Raw genomic sequence first — 21,621 nt, forward strand, 5'->3', positions numbered from 1 at the left:
TTTGATATTATTACTTGTACATATTAATTTTATGCAGAATGATTATTGATAATAGTAGGTAAGTACTGACAATAGAAAAGATGTTCGCCCCAGAACTTACATCTGAAAGAATTTAATCCACTATACCTTTTATCTAGGGAGCATGGATGTTTAAATATATGCATCTATCTGTTAGCAAAGGCTTTCAGAAAGTATATTTAGTCTCTATTTAGAAAATATGGATGTTTTGCTCGTTAATTTTCCTGTTGGAACAGTGTAGACTGACCCTGAGGTTCTGGTGCCTATCCGCTTTCGGCCACCCCTCAGTGTACATTGGTTATTGCAACCCTTATAAAAAATTTCTTGCTACGCCTCTGTTCCAACAGGAAAATTAACGAGCACAACATCCATATTTTCTAAATAAAGACAAACTATACTTTCCTACAGCCTTTGCTAACAAATAGACGCATATATTTAAACATCCATAATTTCTAGATAAAAGGTATAGTTGATAAAACCCTTTCATTTTTGAGATCTGGGGCGTAAATCTTTTCCATTTTCATTACTTGCCTACTTGTATCAATAAATATTCTGCATAAAATTAATATTTACAAGCACAAATATCTACATAAATTGATTATTTGATAAGTTTTTATTAAAATTGTTATTTATCTTTGATTTCACTGAAGATTCCTAGACTTGCAGACACATAATTTTCTCTTTACCCCATATAACACCAAATCTAGTTCTGAAAAGAGCATGAATTATGTACTTTAATGTTTAGAATATTCCACTTGAGAGTATTTCTGCTGCCACCATCTGTATTGAGGGGAAAAAATGGTAGGAGTGGTCACAGCGGTGGCCAATAATTGACTAAGGCCCCCTATCTAGCTCTGCCCCTTATTACAACATTTTCTTTAAGCAACTAAGCCAGCATAGAACTGTTGTTGTTATAGTGAAGAAAAACTCTACCATATTTTAGAACCTCAATAAATTAGTTGAAGATGGTCCATTTTATTAACAGAATGAAATGTTATAATAAACACCTGGGGTTATTTACACCATTCACTATTAAATATCCACTAAAACATCACTTATTTTTTTATTGTTTAAGTCATTGCAGTGGAATAAGATAAGTACCTGTGTCATTTACTGCTTAAGAAGAAGAACAATCTCTCAACTGCACAGCAGGAATGCCACACAAAGCTTTTCTACAGTATATTCCCAACCATTAGCAGTAGTAGTCTGACAAATCATTCAAACATCATCAATATAGACAAATTTGAACAAATAAGGCCTGCATGTCTGATTTAGAATGTCAGGGCAAAAGCATATTTTGGTATCATTACCAATACAAGTTTGTTTTATGCTTGCAAAAATAAAATTTGTGCAAAATATAATAAATGTATGATTATTTAAAAGTTGGCTTGTTGTGTATGCATCTTTGGCTTTACCCTTGAAAAAATGTTACTTACATTTTCTCTGTCATCAATAATAAGCTTTTGGGAAAGGAAGTTTGTTGGATGGATTGTCCTGTCTGCAGTCCTGGACTCATCCTCATCTAACATTTGAGGGATGAGCTTTGTACCAAAGTGACCAATGTATACACATTTGCTTACCTGCAACCGGAAGTCAGTAGGGTACCCAAAAATTGTAATTAGGTAAAAGTAGCACTATTTCATCATGTTTGTATCCAATAAAAGTAAAAAGTAGCATTTAATAAAGTCAGAGTAAAATGTATTTGGTTAAAGGCTACTCAAGTACAGAGTTACTGATTGCCTTCTACTCATGATCACAACACTGATTGAATATTTTACAAAATTATGTACGATTAAAGAAAATATTAAGTGATATAGAAATTCTGGTCTTTCAAAGAATAAGATAAAAATTAATATATAACATACAGTGATTGCACATTAAAATTTAGGTGGAATGAACACTGTTCAGGATAAATTTTTTGAGTTATAAAAATTACAGAATTAATATTTACGGTATGTAACAATAGATTAAATTACAGTATAAAATTTCCAACCTCAGCCTCCAAATGACAAGGCAGGCTCAGTAGAGGGAAAAAACTGAGCAAACGTCTGGTTGCCTTCCAATGAACTTTGTTTTTGTTGTTGCCATGACCCGGATGACTGAGAATTTACAATGGCTTTTAATCCATAAGCCTGCAGCATTAAAAAGAAGGAAGCGTGTCTCTCAGTGGTGCATTTTTGCGTAAAAAAAAAAAAGGTCTGTTTTCATTAAATTAAGTTTCTCACAATGGATGGAGCAGGCAGAATTTTTTAAAATAAGAGTGGTGATACTTTATCATTTTTTTTACTCAAGTAAAAATAAACAGTACAATGCTGCAAAACTATTCATTCTTTTCTTTTTAAAATATTACTCAAGTAAATGTAACTAGTTATTACACACTTCTGAATGCATTAAATAATGTTTACTGGAAAAAAATAATGCAACAGTTTTTGGCATTAACTTAATCAGAATTGCATTAAATTAATTAATGAATTTAATTTATTTAATTAATAATAAATTAAATATGATTAAGTAAATGCCAATGCAGTAGCAATATTTTTTTAGTTTATGACTAAGCTACTTAGCATTATATCTCATGGAATATGTAGCAGCCTTTAAGATATCAGACTATTGAGGTTGTGGACAGTTTCCTCTGATGTCTGTTGTGTGGGGTGCTTCTGCTCTGAGAAGGTTGCAAGTACCTGGTTCGATCCCCACAGCCAGCACCGTGGGTCCCTGAGCAAGACCCTCAAGCCCCGGTTGGTCCCCAGGTGCCGTGCAGTGGCACCCCACTGCTCCCCAAGGCAATGGGTTAAGATGCAGAAGTGAATTTCTCCATTGTGAGATAAATTATGTTCAATTATTATTATTATTTAAGCAGTGGAAAAATAACCTCTAATTTGGAAGAGAACATTTCGAAAGTATATAATAACCATAACACACCCACGCAACTTTGCTGCTCAGTCTAAAAATGTATTGTCCTCAGCTGTGTGATTAAAACAAATAAGAAATAATGTGTACTTTAAGTGAATAATTATTACCTGATAAGCATTGTTGGAAGAACATAAAGTATCAGCTGCATGTAAATTCAGCTACTTTGCAATCTCCCCTTTTTAATGCTTTATGTTAGGTGGATTGTGACATTGTAAATCTTATCAAATCTGACTTTTAGCTCATTGCTCAAAATGTAGTTGAGTATACAGTTCTTCTCCTATTTAGGGGAAAATAAAATGCATTCATATGCAGCTGTGTAGCCAAATTAGTACGCTGGAACCCTCACCTCTTTCTAGAATTCCTGCCTGTAGGAATGAAAGACACGATGACATAGAGGATTTAAACGTCTTATCATTGGTACCACAACATTTGGAAATGCTGCCAAAGCCGATTGTCTGATAATGTGAGCCCACATTCTGATGAATGATGTTTGTTAATGCAGGGCTGCTTGAGGAATCTGAAATCCCAGAACCACATTTTTCAAGCTCAAACATGAATTTGGCTGCACGCTCCAAAAGTCCTACAGATAATCAGGAAATTTTAACTCGGGCTACATAGAAATAATCAAAACATCTTTAGTTTGGAGCAGCATTGTGTTTTTCTTTTTTAAAGTGAAATTTTTTCTTATGTATTTGGGCAAACCCAGGAACATCCTGACTAAAGCTGCTTTTTATCATTTAAAGTTGAATATTCTTTCTACTCTCATATCTCTGAACAACCTTCCTTCTTTATTTTAATGGTGACCTTCAGAGGGTCAAAGCTCAGATTTCAGAATTTGTCTCCAAAAGGCAAATTCAGCTAATCCTGCTTTTATGCAAGAGTGGCCCAAAGCCATTCCTAAATGAAAAATAAAATTAAAGTCTTGTTCGTGCAGCGTCATGTTGTGGGTATTCTGCATGTCAACGGGTTAAAGGAAGCTAGTTAGAGTTTATAAGAAAATAGGAACAGGATAGTCCTGAAAGAAAACCTGTTAGAAGCAAAACAATACTTCAGGTTGAAGTAGAGGTTTGCCTCCCAGCAGGACAAACAACCCCAAAAACAAAACCCATAATAGTATGTATTCGATCAAACTTCTTTCTTGTGTTAGAATATTCCAGTAAAGTCAAGATTGGAATCTAGAGATTCAGCAGCAAACTTTGACTTCTGTTTAGTAACTCTTTGATTGTAAATAATGAGTTAAATCTTGACAGTTGAACTCTTAGATTTGCCAGGAAGCTGAATGATGGAAAGAGAAAACCTGAAAAGGCTTTGTCCGTGGAAACTTAACTTTAATGTTATACATTTTGACACAAAGAGATCAGTTCATTGGTGCTTCATTTTCACTTTGCTTCTTGGGTTTTCTGAGGGGATCTTTTCCCGATGATAGATCAAGGAAATAAATGGCTGGCTCAGTGTTACCTTGCCACCTGTTGCTGGACATTGATCCTCCTCCCACAAGGTGTGCACTGATCCATTGATCTGCTTTGAGGTGGTGCCAGAAGGTGTGATTGCTACTATTTACACTTACTTTGTTATGAGATGGTTTTCCCTTCAACCTGTGTTTGAGCTTGTATGTCTAAATAAAATGCATGCTGCACATATATCTTTTTCTATGTATATTTGACTGTTTTCATGAAAACAGGTAGATGGTAGATAACTCATTAATAGTTCATGTGCTCTTGGGACACTGTATATCCTATTTACAAAGAAGAAAGTCTTTCTTTGTTCACAGCTTGCTTTGTTACCAATACAGAGTCACATAATATGTTCAGTCCAGCCCACCAACCTCCTGATAACCCCCTCTGTTTTGTTCTTACCTTGGCTTAAAGGTGCTGAAGTTGGGCTGCATTTGAAATAAAAAGGGGGGGCTGTAAACACCACCAGTTGCTGCTTGTTTGGAATGGAGTGAGGATCATCATAGTCTACATCACCAGGTAAAATGTGCATAGATTCTTGATTTTGTTTAAATCTTTGCTAGATCATCAAATTAGACTTTAAAGTTAACCTTAAATCAATCGATGAAAACAATCTTTATTTAAGGCAGATGTTAAAATTTGGGGGATATTAAGAGTATTAGTGGAAAGAGGATTATAAATAAAAAACAATGTAAGAAATAGAAATTCTGATGATGGAAACCTGTGTATTAAATATGTAGGCTAGACAGCTTTGTCATATTATGCATCAAGTTTCCCGTTCTTTCCAATTCTAAACTATTTGATAACTGAAGAAAATATTTCCTTCATTGTATTTTTCTCGTTAAATTGGAATGTATAAATGGTATTTCAGGCGCAGCTCAATTTATCTAAATCAATGGTTACCTCACAAACAGTACAATCACAGATACTGGCTGCTGTATTTTTCCTTGACAACTAGCATATAACTTTAATCTACTTTTTGTTAAAACAGGCCATCATTACAGAGTTCTGTTTTGAAAGTCCGCATCCAACATTGTTATTTCAAACCATGACTTCTATAAATCTTCACCACACAAAATTTCTCAGTTTCTTTTCTCAATACAACAACTTCCTCTTTTTTATTACAGTTTCAGTTGTTTTTTCTAGAGGTAGCAGCAGACTTGGTTGAGAGAAAAGCTTTTTTGAAAGTGTTGTCGCACTCAATAAAGAGAAGTGAGACTAAAAAGGCATCATGGTTTGTTATATGTGTGTTCACAATGGCCTGTGTCCTCTGAGTTTGACAGCATTGTGTAGCCCTTGGGAGCTTAGCACAGAGTTTTCAAACATTCCATTTAGCTCTGCAGATTCTGAAAGACACCTAAGGTATTTGTAGTTTTGCATAAAAACTATACTTTCCAGAAAGTTCCCTTTTTGAGAGGATAAAAACCTTTAATATACAGTCAGAGCAATGGTTAATGTCAAAAGGTGTGGTTATGTTTAAATTGTGAACCTATTTTCCATAGCTAAGATCAGTGCAAACTAGCAAATAATAATAATAAAAAAAGTGTTTACTTTAATATAATGTAGTTAAAAACAACAAATGTAAAAGAAATGTTAAAAAAAAAACTGGATCTGTTTTTCTTCCACTTAGCAGTTTTGCTCTTTATAATTGATAATAATGTCTTGAGCATTTGGGTAAATTGTAACATAATTTCCGCTCTTATCACACCTCCATCAAAGAAAAACAACATTGGCATGGATGCAGTTCCTATAGTCTTGGAACCTGCTCACTGGGAAATCTTTCAGATCACTTCCATTTACCTCCTATGCAAAATGAAATGCTGTTTTTGATTTATCTGACAGAGAAGACATAACCCCTTCCCATAAGTCGTGTGTTAAAAAATGAACCTTTTGATAGACTTTTTAAAATTAAACTGCTTTTCTGAAATTTAGCAAATCCTTAAATTATAGATGCCTAGTAATGCACCTTCTAACTGTAACCTAATCATTTAGTATGCCATCCCCTGATCTCATCCTGGTGACCACTGTCTTTATGGCCTCCGTTATTACACTGACTTCTGCTGCCAGGACCACACATTGGCCCAAACCTCAGAACATCAACAAGCCTCCACAAACTGGGACCATTGGTTTAGGTGGGGGAGGAAGGTTTGGACCGATTGCTACAAAAGCCCCCTCTCCTTCCAACAGCCTGCACACAGAAGGAGCAACTGGGATTATGACTGATGCATACTCCCTGTCCCCTACGGACAGCAGCACCTTCAACAGTAACACCTTCCAGGCTGAGTATCACACTGATGCAATGCCACCCCCTGGAAACACCCATGGGAATTATTCTTTTGACTATAATGAATGCTTCTTCAATGTCTGTGAGTGCTGCCCACCCGAAAAAGGTCCCAAAGGGCCGACTGGAGAGAGAGGGCCACCAGGGCCGTCGGGGGAAAGTGGTCCTCCAGGTAAGGCTGGTGATTCATTTTAAGAAAATCCCTTTCTGGGGGCAAAAACAACACCCTTCTTCATTTTTGTTAGGGTTGCCAGGGGAAAAAGGAGAAACAGGACCCCAGGGGCCTCCAGGACCAACTGGATTACCTGGGCTCAATGGATTAAATGGCAACAAAGGTAGGGCAATAATGAACAGAAATAGACTCTTATAGTTTTTAGACAAGAAGTTTGCTTGTCACAAAATCCTGGTTTGTGTATAAAATATATTTCTGCATTTCTTTCCACGAAACCCTCCACAGGTGAAAAGGGTGATCATGGGCCGATGGGTCAACCAGGCTCTCATGGTATCCCAGGAAAACCTGGAGAGAAAGGTGTGTGAATTCTTTTAAGATCACTTATCAAAATAAGGACATGCTAATTCTTTTCATTTGGAAATAGAAAATGTCAGTAAAAACTCACGAAAACCCAAACATGCAACAAAATGAACACAAACTGGCCCATATTTAATGTTTAGAAAGAAGAATAAAATAGGCAGTAAGTATCAAACATGTCTACATACTGAATTTAACCAGAACCTTAAATTTAACAAGAACCTTACATGACACTGCTCTGGTGCAAATCTGACCCTTTCTTTACATCTTGGTTGTGGGGATCTTATGCTGCATGGGTTTCAGTTATTTCCCTTCATTTTTTTTTATTTTTAATTTTAAGATTTTTAAAAATATATTCATCTGCTCAATGGACTATTTCTATCCCTTTAAATAAGTTGAGTTCCCCTTGCTCTGTTTTTTGGATCAAGTCCTAAATAATAATAAACAAAAAAATCCAACTTTTTCCATCTTCAAGTTCTTATTGAAAATATTTCACTAAAATTCCCTTCTAACTTGTTTATATTCTACCAGTATTAGATAACCTTGATCAATCGCTCTGTATGTTATTGTGAGATTAAAGGCCATGGTGATTAAGTGCGTTGCTTCTTACTCCTAAGGAAAACTGGACCTTTCAGCTGTTTCTGAAACTTTGTAAGAAAAGTCCAGCTTTTAGTTTTGATTCCTCAGTCAAATAATCTTAGGAGGAGCCCAGTCATAGCTGGTTTATGATAAAGTAACCTTCTTCCCACTTCAGGATTAGCACTTGCATAATTAGGTTGCAAAGGTGTTAAGCAAGTTTTTTTCACCATCTCATTATGACATGTTTCTTCTGCAATTCTTTGGTAATGGAAAATGTATTGACAGCCCATCAGTTAAATCAGGTTGTTTTGCACTGAAATGTGTAAAGAGTATTTTCTTAATACTGACACATTTCAGCTGGTTCTTTGCTTGTCTGTATTAGTTTCCCCCAAAAACTCTTCAAGAGTTTTCAATCAAAACTATTGTGCAGGAAATTGGCTGCATTTTTCCCCTAAGTTAGATGATGCCTTTAATGACCATGATAATTGGAGTGCAGCTGCCAGAGTCCACACCAACACCAGGAGGTTGGATCATACTGCACCCTTTCTAAAGTCAGAGCACAGCCTTCCTGTTTTCAAGGAGATAGATAATCTACAAATTGCTGAATGGTCTTTGACTGAATGATAATACTTTGCTTGATAATTATGAACTATGTAAATCCATCTGATCATCATAGACAAGTTTAGTATTGCCTGAAGGACCAGAACTGAAAAAGGCAAGGTAGCATTTATTTTCTACTCCCCTCGGCTCTGGAACAAAGATTTACAGAAACTGCTAATTCCTTTCAAGAAGCAAAAACATTACACACCTTTCAATCAGATGAGCTCATTAATAAACTTTCAGCCCAGTTGCTAATGCATGAAATTAAAGCGAGGTGTTGTTTTATGTTATTATAATAATTTGACTTATTGAGCTCTCTTTTTGAGCAAAATTTAAATGGTGACTTCTTCACAGAACATTTCTGAGAATGAAAAAATAACATTTTTTTTTTATTTCATTGTCTTTCCTTTGATCTCTTGTAAAGTTCTGTGGATAACTCCACAGTACTCTGTAGATAAAGTGTTCTTGTCTTTCTTCTCTTCTTCCATGTGTTTTGCCTATTTTATTGCAGTTTATTGTGCATCATTTATAAACTGAATGTTTTTTTGTTTTTTTTTTCTATTTGTATGTTTGGTGGGAATTTCCGGTAATAGCACTGCTAAAATATATTCAATAATGATTACTATTTACATCTTCTTTCCCTACAGAGTTAACAATCTCACTGGACAAACATGCATGTAGACAGTTTAAGTGTGTCCTATGGTACATATCATTTGATCATTTCTCTCCTATTTTTGAATAAACTCTCCCCTTGCTTTAGGTGATTTTGGCCCCAAAGGAGAAAAGGGGGAAAATGGGATCCATGGGCTGAAAGGAGACCCAGGAGAGAAAGGAGAGCCTGGCTACAATGGAACTAAAGGCACTGTTGGCCCCATGGGTCCCCCAGGACCAGCTGGGACAAAGGGTCAGAAAGGTGAACAGGGACGTCTGGGAGAGTGTTTACTTGGTGAGAGGGGGGAGAAAGGTGATGTTGGTGATCCTGGGCCCCCTGGTCCAAGAGGTGAGATGGGCCCTCCTGGAGCAAATGGGACTGACGGTGTAAAAGGGGAAAGGGGGGTACCAGGAGAGAAGGGAGACAGTGGTGCTAGAGGGCCTCCAGGTGCAAGGGGAATGGCAGGAATTAGGGGAGAGAGGGGCGCTAAAGGTGTACGTGGCCCTCGGGGCCCAAAAGGCAACCCAGGTGAGAGATTAGAGCCAATTCGCTCTGCTTTTAGTGTGGGTTTGTTCCCAAGCAGGTCATTTCCGCCTCCTGGACTGCCTGTGAAGTTTGATAAGATCTTTTATAATGGGGATGGGAACTGGGACCCAGCACTGCACAAGTTCAACGTCACTCACTCAGGAGTCTACCTGCTCACTTATCACATCACGGTGCGTAACCGGCCCCTGCGGGTGGCCTTGGTGGTTAATGGGATGCGGAAGGTGAGGTCACGAGATTCTCTTTACGGCCAGGACATTGATCAGGCTTCCAACCTTGTGCTGATTCAGCTCAGCGAGGGCGACCAGGTGTGGCTGGAGACTCTGAGAGACTGGAACGGGGTTTACTCCAGCAGTGAGGATGACAGCACCTTCTCTGGCTTCCTGATTTATCCAGACTTAAATGTAAAACCAAACTCAATGAAAAATGATTGAATACATCTTCTATTGCTTTTTTTGTTGCTAGCTTCTTTTCCAAGTGCTGTATTTTTTAGAAGCTGAGCTCTTAGCTTGCATGATTCACTGTACTAGGGCATTGAGAGAAGAAGAATCGTCATTATATTGATCATTGTGCATTAAAATTACACTGCTTGAAAAAAAATTAATGTATGTATTTCCTTTATTTTAAAGCCAGTATTTATCTCATGAAGAAAATTTAATTTTTAGAAACACAATTTAAGTTCTTGAGACCATTAATATGCAACATCAACTATGTTACCACTAGAGGGCATAATATGCTTAATGTTTGCACAAAATCTACTGGTGCCATAATGTAGCTTTGCATTTGTGTTAAGGAATTGAAACGTGTTGCAGAGACTAGAAACACAATATGTTTATCTTTGATATCAGCCTGCAGTCTAGCTAATAAAAAGATTATATGTATGAAAATAAGGAAGGATCACGTGCAGATAGAAGAAGGTCAAAAATCCAATCTTAAAGATAAAACCGCTTACAGAACTCTACAGAATTCACATAATAAAGGTTTTGTTTGAATTTTTCTGGACTGTGGAAGATCTCCTCTGACTGACTCAAACTAGTTTAATCCACATTTGCTTAACTAACTAAAATACATTAGTGTTACCATCAATAAACTGCTTGCTGGGTCTTCTAATAACTTGTATGGTCTAAAAAACATTCATAAGGATTTACAGGGATGTTGAAAAAGTAAATTACATGGTAATTCTGTAAAATCAGTGAATTCTGTGGACACTGCGTTAAATGCTGTAAATCCTAATGAATGGTTTTAAACATTAAAGGTTATGTGTGTGTGTGTGTGTGTGTGTGTGTGCGTGTGCGTGTGCGTGTGTGTTTGTGTGTGTGGAATACTTGTTTTTAATACACTGTAGGGTCCATTTTCTGGAAAAACAGCACATTAGGGGGACCGACTGCTCTTTGTGGCAGGTCAGATGCCTAGACCCCACGAGGGGAAATGCTGTTTTTGGTCAGGGTCACAATTAGGAATAAGGTTTAAATAGATTTTAGGTAGGGGTTAGGGTCACGTCTGAACCTGTAATAGGTTTGGAGTGAGGGACACGGTTAGGCTGTAGAAATTAATGGAATTAAAGGTATAGTGGAGGATTTTCCTAAATCTTTTAAAAGACCACTTTGGTCTTTTAAAAGATGCACATCAGAGAGGGAATGCCTATTAAACACGTGCGAGAGCATGCACAGTGCCCATTTCTCCTCAAGGATGTACGGGTACGAAATGATAAGACGGTCGCTCGGATGGATCTAACCTCACCCATATTTATTTATGAAAAGGTTATATATAAGTATGGCGTATGCATATTTATATATAAAAAAAAAAATACTGCTATATTTAAAAAAAAATCACGAAATGCTTGAATGTGTGTGCGTGCTGCAGTGGAAATGTGGACATATTTGGGTAAATAAGGATCTGTGGCCACCATATAACTACTAATGATACAAATTACAAATTAAATAAAATAATCTTCCCTTAAAGAGTTAAAATATAGAGGTAGATAACTTGCTAAAAGTGATGTGAAATGGATTTCTCCAAACAGCATGGCAAACTTTACCTGTCGATTAGAAACTTTGCAACCGTGGCATCAGTGGGAAGCCTGACCTCTGCTTCCTTGTACGCCATCGTTTGAAAGAATCTCCCAGAAACACTCTGGTCTTGTTTCTCTCTTCAGAGGCCTTTCTTTTCTTCTCATACACTTCGTAGACGCTTTTTCTTTTACGATGCGTGGCCATTTTCAAAGAACCGCGGTGAGAAAGGTGAGCATCAATGAATGGCTGAAACCATGTCTCAGCAAATAAAAGTGCACATGCGCAGAAAAAGACAGCTAATTGGTGATGAGGACGTAGGACAGCCTTACATAAATGCATCATTAGAATGATTGACAATTAGGTGGACCCCTTATTTAGATGATCCACCCGGAAAAAGAACAATCTTCATTATACCTTTAATTAATCTATGGAAGTCAGTGGAAAGGCCCCACACAGTAAGTGAGACAAGTTGGGGTGTGTTTGTGTGTATAGGAGCTTGATATATTTTTTCAAAAATAAAGCATAATATTAAAGCACTTTACTGCACCTTAACTCATAGTTACATGTATTTAAATTACAAACATTTGCCAGTTAAATTCTGTAAATTATTGTATGTATGTAAAGTGATAAAAATGAAGGAAAAGATGCCTGCAGGTTAGGGTAGCGAATTAAACATTCTGCTATCATTTTAATTCAGGAGTGTGGAGTTTTCATTTTTATCTTTATCTTTGCAAATGAAGCACTACCAAATTCCACTGATTGATGAATGAAAAACAAAACACAAGTATAGACGTCTTTAACTAACCGGACGTGAGAGCCTCAAAAATAAATTAAATGTACATACAAAAAAAAAAAAAGAAGAAAATGAATCTTTTAATTTCTTGGATATTTTGAAAGTCTAACATAATTTGCAAAGTATTGTTCTGAAGTAATATGACACTTTTTGATTAGATGCAAAATGTATTATTAAATTTGAATTATAAATTATATATTACAAACAGTTTGCCAATCCAATACATCTAAAACAGTAGAGCCACATCTACAAGTTTTATTTTCTTCAGATTATCTCTATTTTTGAGATGGAGTCTAATTATTAGTGGTATAATGCCAAAGAAGACGGTGCACATGAACACATACGTACTACAAAATGACATGAAGATGAAAAAGTAAAAGGATGCAATATTTAAAATAATTTTATTCAATTCAATTCAAATAAATAATACTTTATTAATCCCAAAGGGAAATTAAATATTGGAGTTAGTACTAAAATAATAAGGTGTTGTTGGTGCATTAAAGTTCTCTTAAAAAAGAATATCAGAGGCAAGTTAGCAGAGCTGCTTCTACGTTCAACCACCTAGAGCAGCTCAATTCTGGAAAATATATTATATTATATTATATGTACAACATTTTAATGATATTTTGTGTTTAATAAAGTCACAAAAGGCATCAATGTTCATGATCTGTGGATGGATTGGAATAAAGATTAGTAAATAGAAATATGTCTATTTTTTAGTCCAGTTAAAGACATTTTACGAGTTTTTTATAAAATGGGAGCAAAATTAGTTAATTCCTTCAAAAACATTTGTCTCACTTACCCAAAACAGAATTGACAAAGAATATCTTTCTTTAATGTCACATATCTAATGAGGAGCATTCTGTTTTAATTAAGAGTTCCTTATAATTAGTAGAACAGCATTTGTACACATTAATGTAAATAAGACAGAAATAACAATGATACCTGTTAAAGAGAAACGCTCATGACGTCTCCATCCTCTGCTAAAGGACCCAAGGTGTTTGTCAAATTTCCATCCTATGTTTGCTGCTGCTTATGGTGATTGTGCTATATTTGTGTCTGTTTGTCGAAATGTTATTTTGCTTGTTTGCTTAAGCAAACACACACACACGCCCAGTGGCAGAAATGTGTGCAAGTGTCTAAGTGCGTTTGTACATTTATGTATTTTCAACTACTCGATGTGAAAATATAAATAACTACCTTGGCGGTGTGTGCAGTGTAATCTGTTCCCAGCAGGCTGGATTCCCACTGTGAGAAAGACAGTATATTGTTCCTGCAGCACCACAGATAACAACTCATTAGCATACTGAATCATTTGGCTGCAAGAGCCACTCTGCCACCCATCTGCACAGAGCTGATAAACGTACACACATACACACTCATATACATGGCTCACACCAACAGATCCATGGAAATCAGACACATACACACCATCCAGCGCTCACATACACATAAAAACACATAAACATGCACTCTCACACATCCTTTCCCTCCCTGGCTTTCAATCCCTCATATACTCCCTCTATCCTTCCCTTTTGTGAGGCTGCGTCTTTTCTGAGAGTCAGGAAAACTGAAGCAGGTAAACGTTTGGCAGGCATTAACCTAGAGTGCCCCTCAGTGGAGTTGCGGCTAAGCCAGAGTGAAGCACAGGAGAGGTCTCCAAACACCTGGATGTCTCTGATGCTCTCTGGAAGCAATTATAGCCTTTGGAATTGTCTGAGTGCGCAGCATTGAGGTAGTAGTTGGTAAGACGGCCCGTCGAACAAAGTTAAAATAAACTTAACATGAAGAGACATATATTTATTTTTATTTTGGGGTGGGGGGGGGGTTCTTAATAAAAGACAACTTAGCGAAGCCACGGAGAATTTTCCATGGCTCTAGAGACTTATTTACGGCTAGTGAATTCTTGATGTTAAAGCCTGTTTTAACAAAAATGCAGACACAACAATGGTCAAACGAGTGCAGTAGAGGCTGTAAAAACCACTTTCACAATGGCAGGATATCCTGCAGGTCAGCAAGCCATGGTAACCTCCACAGGAAGTTGTCACTTGTTGGAGGTGGAAGTGAGGGTTGCAGCGCCCACTGAGGGAGTTTCTCAAAGGAGGTGGTGGTTTTTAACTTAAAACTATGTCCAGATAAGGCGGGAAAAAGATGCTTGGCATAACATTACAAAAAAGAATTTATCTTTTACAGCTGTATTATTAAAAAACCTAACAGATGATGAATACACATCATTTCTCAAACTATAGAGTGATCATAACTCATATAATCACACTTCAAATAATTAGAACTCTAGTGAGTTTTATCAAACCTAACTACATTAAGATGATGTTACAATTAACTGAACTGTTAATTAAGACGGAAATTAATTGACTCTGAATGGTGTTTAAGAGAAATAAGTTATAAAAACTAAAAACAACCTAAATGAATATAATAGAATTTGTCTGAAGTGTATCTAAAAATGTGAATAGAATTTAACCAAACTAAATGGAAACTAATTAAATGAAATCGAATTTTCTTATAACATTAAATTTTTAAAAAATTTGACTTGTTGAACTTAACTGAAATTAATTGTGTTGAGCTATACTGAACTAAACTAAATTGATTTTGATCAAATTTACCTGGCCTGAATTGAACTGCTTTGAATGGAAATAATTTTAACTGAATTTAATCCAACTATACTCCAGTTAGTTTGATCACAATTAACTAAATTCAATTGAACTCAGTTGGATTACGTTGAACTGAAATAAACTGAATTGAACCTAGTTGACCTAATCAAAACTGAATTGAAGAAAATCGAAATGAAGCAAACCGAACTGATATCTAATGAAATGGAATAAAATTGAAACAGAATTAAATTACAATGGATATAAACCACAGAAAAATTCATTCTTCCGCTGCATATTTTATTCTGTTTTTGTATAAAATCCATCCCTTTAACATTGTATATATTTATAGGTACAGCTATCATACAACAAATATGTCATTACCAAACGTACAATGTTCCTTTATTGTTATTCATAAAATACCAAAGGTACCAAGATAAGCTACCAGGTTCTGCTACAAAAGCAGAATAACCAACAGCAGTGAGCAATACTTAACTTCCAGAAAACTGCTGGTGTTCTTGTTATATTAATACTGCAAGGTAGTGGAGAATAGGATGGGGGTGGGGTGAAGGGGGTAGTAGGTGTGGTGGGAGTGTACATGTACACATGTAATACTGAAACAAAGGGACTTATTTGTGTACCTTGCTAAACTACATTTGCATTATAGTTTAAAAAAAACATGAAAACATTCATATCAAAACGACTTCATGAGTCACCTCAAGATTTCATCTGACCCACGTTTTGTACACTTTAAGAGCACTGTCTATATTGTACCTCCACAACAATTTCAAATACATGGGTTTTTGTTGTTATTTTACACAAAGTGTAATTGGTTGACAGTCTGTTAAAATATTTTGTATGATTTTCTAATCATACAGTCTAATGTGACTGAAGTGGTACCACATTTGATGCACTTTCATCCTCCTGTAATAGTTTTACATTGATGTTTACATTTCCTGTTTTCCCCTGTTTTCTTAAATCTTGTCACTTAAAAGACATTTTCGATGACAAACCTATTAACAAACCCGCTATGTTACATCGGAAACCTCGTCGCAAGGAAGTCATTCTCATTATGATGCGCAGTGGAAATATATACAATTTACAATACATACGTAAACTAGATCAGACGAACTGGACTGTAACAGCTTCTAGTAAATGTGTTTTATCATTATTTTGCTTTCCAATGAAAGTGGTTCTACTTTCACTTTGAAGTTTATGTCTTGGCATTTTAGGTCAGGTTTCCTGCAGAATTTTTTTAACGAAGTGGTTCTATACCAAATGCATTGTTTTGTAATCAATGGTGATTGCAGGCTTAGCACACAATTAACTCCTTACTGAACATCTCCTAAATGATGGGTGCTTGATTTAAGATATTTCTTTGCCTCATTAATTTTTTTCTATGCTTTCATTTCACACAGTGTCTTTGGAACTTCCAACATGTAGAAATGTATAGTCTTAGAGTCGGCTAAGAGCATGAAACATGCAGAATTTACAAGTGGATCAAATTAAACTACGATATTTAACTGTATTGTCTCAGGTGCATGTTTCACTTTCTATGTTTAAGACAATTCTTCCTTAACCGATTACTTCAAGATAAAGGGTTTTAAGGAAATCTACTTTTCACATGGTCTGTAGTTTCTTTTATTTAGTCTTTGACGTCATAAATATGATCTCCTAGTGTAAGCATCATCGTCGGCTGGAACCATCTAATGGCCGTCCATTACGCCTCAGATCCCTAGTTGCCAGATGCAGTGAGGGTCCGCGGGAGGCTGTTAGAGTCCTTGTTGCTGGAGGTGAGTCCTGGTCCTCCATGAAGCTCTCGGGACTCCCCTCAGCATCGCCATCAGGTAGGCTACCACAGCTGGAACCTGGTGACATCGTCTCCAGAAGATCATCCCTTACTAGGTCCACCGCTGTTTCTTGGTGTGGAGCACCCTGAGGGCCTCCCTCATGGGTCGGAACACCAACCAGCAGGCCTGTGTCCCCTTCAGTTGTGCTGCCGACATTTCTTCCCCCGTCCTGGTCTTCCAAAAGGTTAGAGAGGAAGCTGATGTACTTCATAGCAAGTCTCAGAATCTCATTTTTGCTCAGTTTCTTGTCCGGAGGGTGAGTGGGGATGAGTTTGCGGAGCTCTGCAAATGCACCGTTTACATTCTGTTGCCGCCAACGCTCACGGCTGTTTGTGAAGATGCGACGCACAATCTTTGGCTGGCCAGCTGACATGGAAAGGACATGGAAAGACAAAAGAAGACAGAAATGAATGGTGTAGGTTAACATGGCAGTAAAACTAAAATAAAACACAATATGAGATTGTTACTAAATTTTTGTCTTTATTTTAAAATGGCACATCTTCAAAAGAGTAGAGAATTAAAGCAGCAAAAAATGTGCACAACACTTATGAGAAAAAACAAACCAAGACAACCCAAAATTTGTAAATCTGTCCTCAATACATCCAAAGATTTTTTAATTATATAAGAAATCCCTCATTTAGCTCAACAAAAATTAAGGGTAAATGGCATTTAAACTCATTTTGTACTCTAAATTTAATGAGTATTTATTTATTAAGATACACTAATGTGGTGAAATAAAAAAAAAAACATTTTTTCATAAAAATCGCAAACTTATCCTGGCTATTGTGAGTTCTAAAAAATAAAATTAATTCTTAATTTTGTTTACATTTCAACATTAAGTGAATTAGTGAGAGTGTGTTAACTTTGCATATAAATAGTCACTGTTCAGCATGGTCAGAGTTTAAATATAAGAACTAATTTAATTTGCCTGCACAACTCTCAAGGGTTAAATATATTTGGATTATTTCAAAATCTATGAATAATTTTGACACACCGAAATGCTTTTTGTAAATGGGTAGAAAAAATTATCTGAAACTCCCTTTTTAAAATAATATTTATTAAACTGTCCTAAATGCAGAGATTTTTTTTAAATACAAAACCTATTATTGTAGCCAAACTTCAAGCTTCATATGTGAATGGCTGGGAGTGTGTGTTTACGTTGTTTGTATAAGACACAATAATAATCTTCATGTGGGTAAAACAATTTTTTTTTAATCAGCTTCAGTTATCAGAAATTGCAGATAGAAATCCACCACATGTGCAACTAAGGATTTCAGGATAAAAGAATCGTCTGCTTAGTGTAGGTGTAGGAAATAACTGTGTTTATGGGAGTTCTAACCTCATCATTTAAACGATTAAGTTTGTGTTAAGCTAGATCAACCTGAATGCTTCTCTAAAGGTAAAATAAAAAAAGTCAAACTTCAACTATTGAGTGCCAAGCTCTCAAAAGTAAACATAGATGTTTAAAAAATACAAAGAGACACAGATTTCTTTTTTCCTGCCATACCTCATGGAATGTACTTTGGGAGGATGTGTTAATCCCTTTCTTCAATCCCTCTCTCTATATATATATTTTAATACACACTAAAAAGCTTTGCAGGTAGTCTTATTATTCCACCCCCAATAGAAGTGGCTTTTTGGTTATTGTTGCTCTTGGAACACACCCAGGTTATCTTAATCCTTCAGCCCACTCTGCAGTAAAACCTTGGCATGGAGGCAGCAGCACCCCAATTCTCCTCCCTTTTATGACAGTGCGTGGGCACCACTGGAAATAATGTTTCAAATGTACTCCAAGTGTACCTTATAATGGGTAATTTTATTGATATTCCAGGTAGAAATGTGCTCTGTGAGGAAGAATTGCTATTCTTATTCAACTCATTTTTTCCCCTTTGCAGTGCATCTTCTGCAGACTGGGAACAGTAGGCCTATACGTCCATGTCAGTGGAGGAATGACAATGGAGATGAGGGAGAGACACTTATAGGGGGAGGGACTGTACTGGCAGAAGGAGCACACAGCAGAAGTGCATCTTACCATACTTATAAAGATCTAAAATGCGCCTACCCTCGTCGAGTTCAACCTCATAAGGCGCCGGGCGGCGCTTTACCCTGTTGCTGGGGTACATGCTGTACTGCTCTGACTCTCCTCCAAGACTACAAAAAATAAAAAAGATAAAAAAGGAAAAGAGGGGAAAAAATATATACAGATCAATGAGATATAAGAGATAAACATCGTTGCATCACTTACAACTTTTAATACATTGATGAACAAAGATATAAATTGATGCACAGCTTTTTTCTCATTTAACATCTTTCTGAACAACTTTACATCCATAATTCAGAGATATTACGTGGAGGTAAAATAGGAATTTTTTTCTGGTTTCATTAGTACCTGTTGATGGCGGCAAGAGGCTGCGCCAGGTTGTAGAGCATCGCCCGGGCCGGGACAGGGAACGCGTTTGGGCTCAGCTGGACCATTCGAGCGTTGTCTCGATGCGGCGGCGGCAATGGCAGCGGTGGAGGTCTGCGGAGTTCGGTGATCGGCACGAAATGGCTCTCCGTCCTCTGCTCCAGCGCTTTTATAGCGTCCCTCCTGGAGAGCTCGATCACCGGTACTTCCCTTTTCAGGTCAAGGGCGTTGAGAGAGGCAGTTTCCCTGGCAACGCCGTTGATGATGATGCTGATGCTGGACCCGTTGCTCGAGTTCTGCAGCGGAACGTCATCCGTCTCCTCAGCCCCTTTGAAGCTCCCTCCCCTCTCCTTCTCGTCCGCCTGCTCCTCCTCCTCCTCTTCCTCCTCCTCATCTCCCTCCTCCCCCCTTTCTCTCACCGGCTCCTCTTCCTCCTTGTATCCGTTGTGTCTAGAGATGATGGCCGAGTCTTCTCGCTTTCCAGGACCGGATCCTGCGTCGGGACTTCCAGGACAAAGCTCCTGCTCCCGTTTTTCCATCATTTTTACACCGTGACCCTTTTTAAACTCCCACAAAATCCTAAAGAAAACATTTCCTTAATTAATCGTCTAAACATATCACAATTTCTCACCAATTTATTTTTTTCCGTCCTTAGAAATACAAGTTATTGATTAATATTAATCTAACAGCGCTTTCACAATCAAACAGATATTAATATCTAATGCAAAATTAAAACTATAGGCAGATCAATGCAAAACAAACAAAAAACCCGTCCAAAATATCGTTGCACTGGTATTGTTTTATCTTTTTGTTTAACCAGTTAAGCTCGCTTTTTTTAGATGTATTTTTATTTATTTAATATCTAATTCTCAGCTATTCGAATTACCAAAACGATGGAAATAAAAATGCCTCCAGGATTATAATTCTACCTTCATCTTAAAAATTCGTACCGCCTACTTTTTATTAGAATATACAACTATTTTTCAGAGCTAAATATATTCCCAATAAGATGAAGGTTGTTCAGGTATTTTTTTTTCCACGACAGGCTACCAAGTTATCCTTAATTATTCCTAATTTAATGTTTGCTTCACAGTAATGTTGTCCACTATAGAGAATGTATTTTTTTTCTTTGTGTGTAAATCACGTTTTATTATAATTCGCGTTTTATAAACCAAAAATTAGATGCAGCTCTTTATTTGTATAGGATAACTGTTTTTTTTCGTCATAGACACGGTCTCTATTTATACATAAAAATAAGGTATATTTTCTCAGATTTTCTTCTAATATAGTCCATCGGTTGGATCGGATTGTTGGTTTGTTTGTATTGTTTTTTCTAAACAGGAATAAGAAATTATTTGTAGATGTATTTTCTCTGGGACGGCCATAATACTATTATTGCTACAACGGATATTTGGAGTTTAATACTCAATTTTTCACCCACTTTATATCAGCTTTAGGTGTCCTAGGTATAATAAAACGGAATAAAACGCTGCAAATGTTAAAAAAACAAACACCGAACAGAGGACAATAGTCGCGTTTTTTTCTTATTTCGGGGATTTCTTCTGCAGGCCTCGCATCCGTTTCTCTCTATACAGCCTCGACCCGGTCGGACAATATTAGAAAATACAGAAGAAACATTTAGACCATTAGAGCAATAAAATACACCCGATGCCATGGCTACCGCGACAACAGGAGCGACGCAAGCGGCGGGTTAAACATGGAGAGGGATTCCTTACCGTTTCAGCCGTGTTGTTGATGTTACTGTGTAAGTGGAGCCATTTTGTGAGCGGGTCATCCATGTCTGAGGTTTTTCTTTTTTTTCCTACCAGTTGTGGAGCAGTATGCGTGTGTGTGTGTGCGTGTGTGTGTGTGTGAGAGAGAGAGAGAGAGTTATTCCCCGCCGCATCCAGTGAGCTCCCTCTCTGTATGGGGAGCGGAACACAGGCCGCAATGTGGCCGAGTGAGATAAGCGCACGGCAGCGGCCTCTTCATTCCCGATAAGCCCCTAAACCCATTATTTATGAAATGATTCATTATTATTTGGCTGTCGTTGGGGCTATATAGTCTTGTGGAGGGCATGGCATTAAAAAAAAAAAAAAAAAAAACAGGCAAAGCGCAACGGCCTGTAACAACGTGAGGTATGGCAGACTGTGCTGGCTGCGCTATTGAGGTGCTTTATTATTTAATTTTTTTTTAATGAGAGAAACAAAAAAGCTCAGGTTAAGCCTTAGACAACTTTGAATTCTCAGCAATAGGTTCTCCTCTTTAAGCTCATGTTTAGAGCTTATAGATAAAAGATGTTTCATGTTTTATTAGATCATAAGAAGAGTTGAATCCTTATTCACATTGTGCATAGCCTAGGATGGATGAGCATTACCCCTTTT

At 36.9% G+C, this 21,621-nt stretch overlaps 2 protein-coding genes across 3 annotated transcripts; one reads left to right on the forward strand and one right to left on the reverse strand.

Annotated features, from left to right (window-relative positions):
- Positions 1 to 4,776: 4,776 nt before the first annotated feature.
- Positions 4,777 to 10,163, forward strand: LOC107083759 (inner ear-specific collagen-like). Its single transcript, XM_015373215.1, has 5 exons — positions 4,777 to 4,904; positions 6,378 to 6,838; positions 6,912 to 7,001; positions 7,124 to 7,195; positions 9,135 to 10,163. The coding sequence occupies exons 2-5, from the start codon at positions 6,379 to 6,381 to the stop codon at positions 10,001 to 10,003; spliced, it is 1,491 nt and encodes a 496-aa protein (XP_015228701.1). The 5' UTR covers positions 4,777 to 4,904; position 6,378; the 3' UTR covers positions 10,004 to 10,163.
- A 5,993-nt stretch (positions 10,164 to 16,156) lies between these two features.
- Positions 16,157 to 21,119, reverse strand: LOC107083754 (T-cell acute lymphocytic leukemia protein 1-like). Of its 2 annotated transcripts, none has more exons than XM_015373207.1 (4): positions 20,974 to 21,119; positions 19,220 to 19,816; positions 18,893 to 18,981; positions 16,157 to 17,196 (listed from the first exon to the last, which is right to left on the reverse strand). In XM_015373207.1, exons 1-4 carry the CDS (start codon positions 21,030 to 21,032, stop codon positions 16,667 to 16,669), a joined length of 1,275 nt encoding a protein of 424 aa, XP_015228693.1. In that variant the 5' UTR covers positions 21,033 to 21,119; the 3' UTR covers positions 16,157 to 16,666. The 2 variants fall into 2 exon arrangements, with proteins under 2 accessions (XP_015228693.1, XP_015228692.1); XM_015373206.1 differs by having other exon boundaries at positions 18,863 to 18,981.
- Positions 21,120 to 21,621: the final 502 nt, after the last annotated feature.

This window comes from Cyprinodon variegatus, unplaced genomic scaffold, assembly GCF_000732505.1.
Source record: "Cyprinodon variegatus isolate N-32 unplaced genomic scaffold, C_variegatus-1.0 Scaffold83, whole genome shotgun sequence".
Taxonomy (NCBI): domain Eukaryota; kingdom Metazoa; phylum Chordata; class Actinopteri; order Cyprinodontiformes; family Cyprinodontidae; genus Cyprinodon; species Cyprinodon variegatus.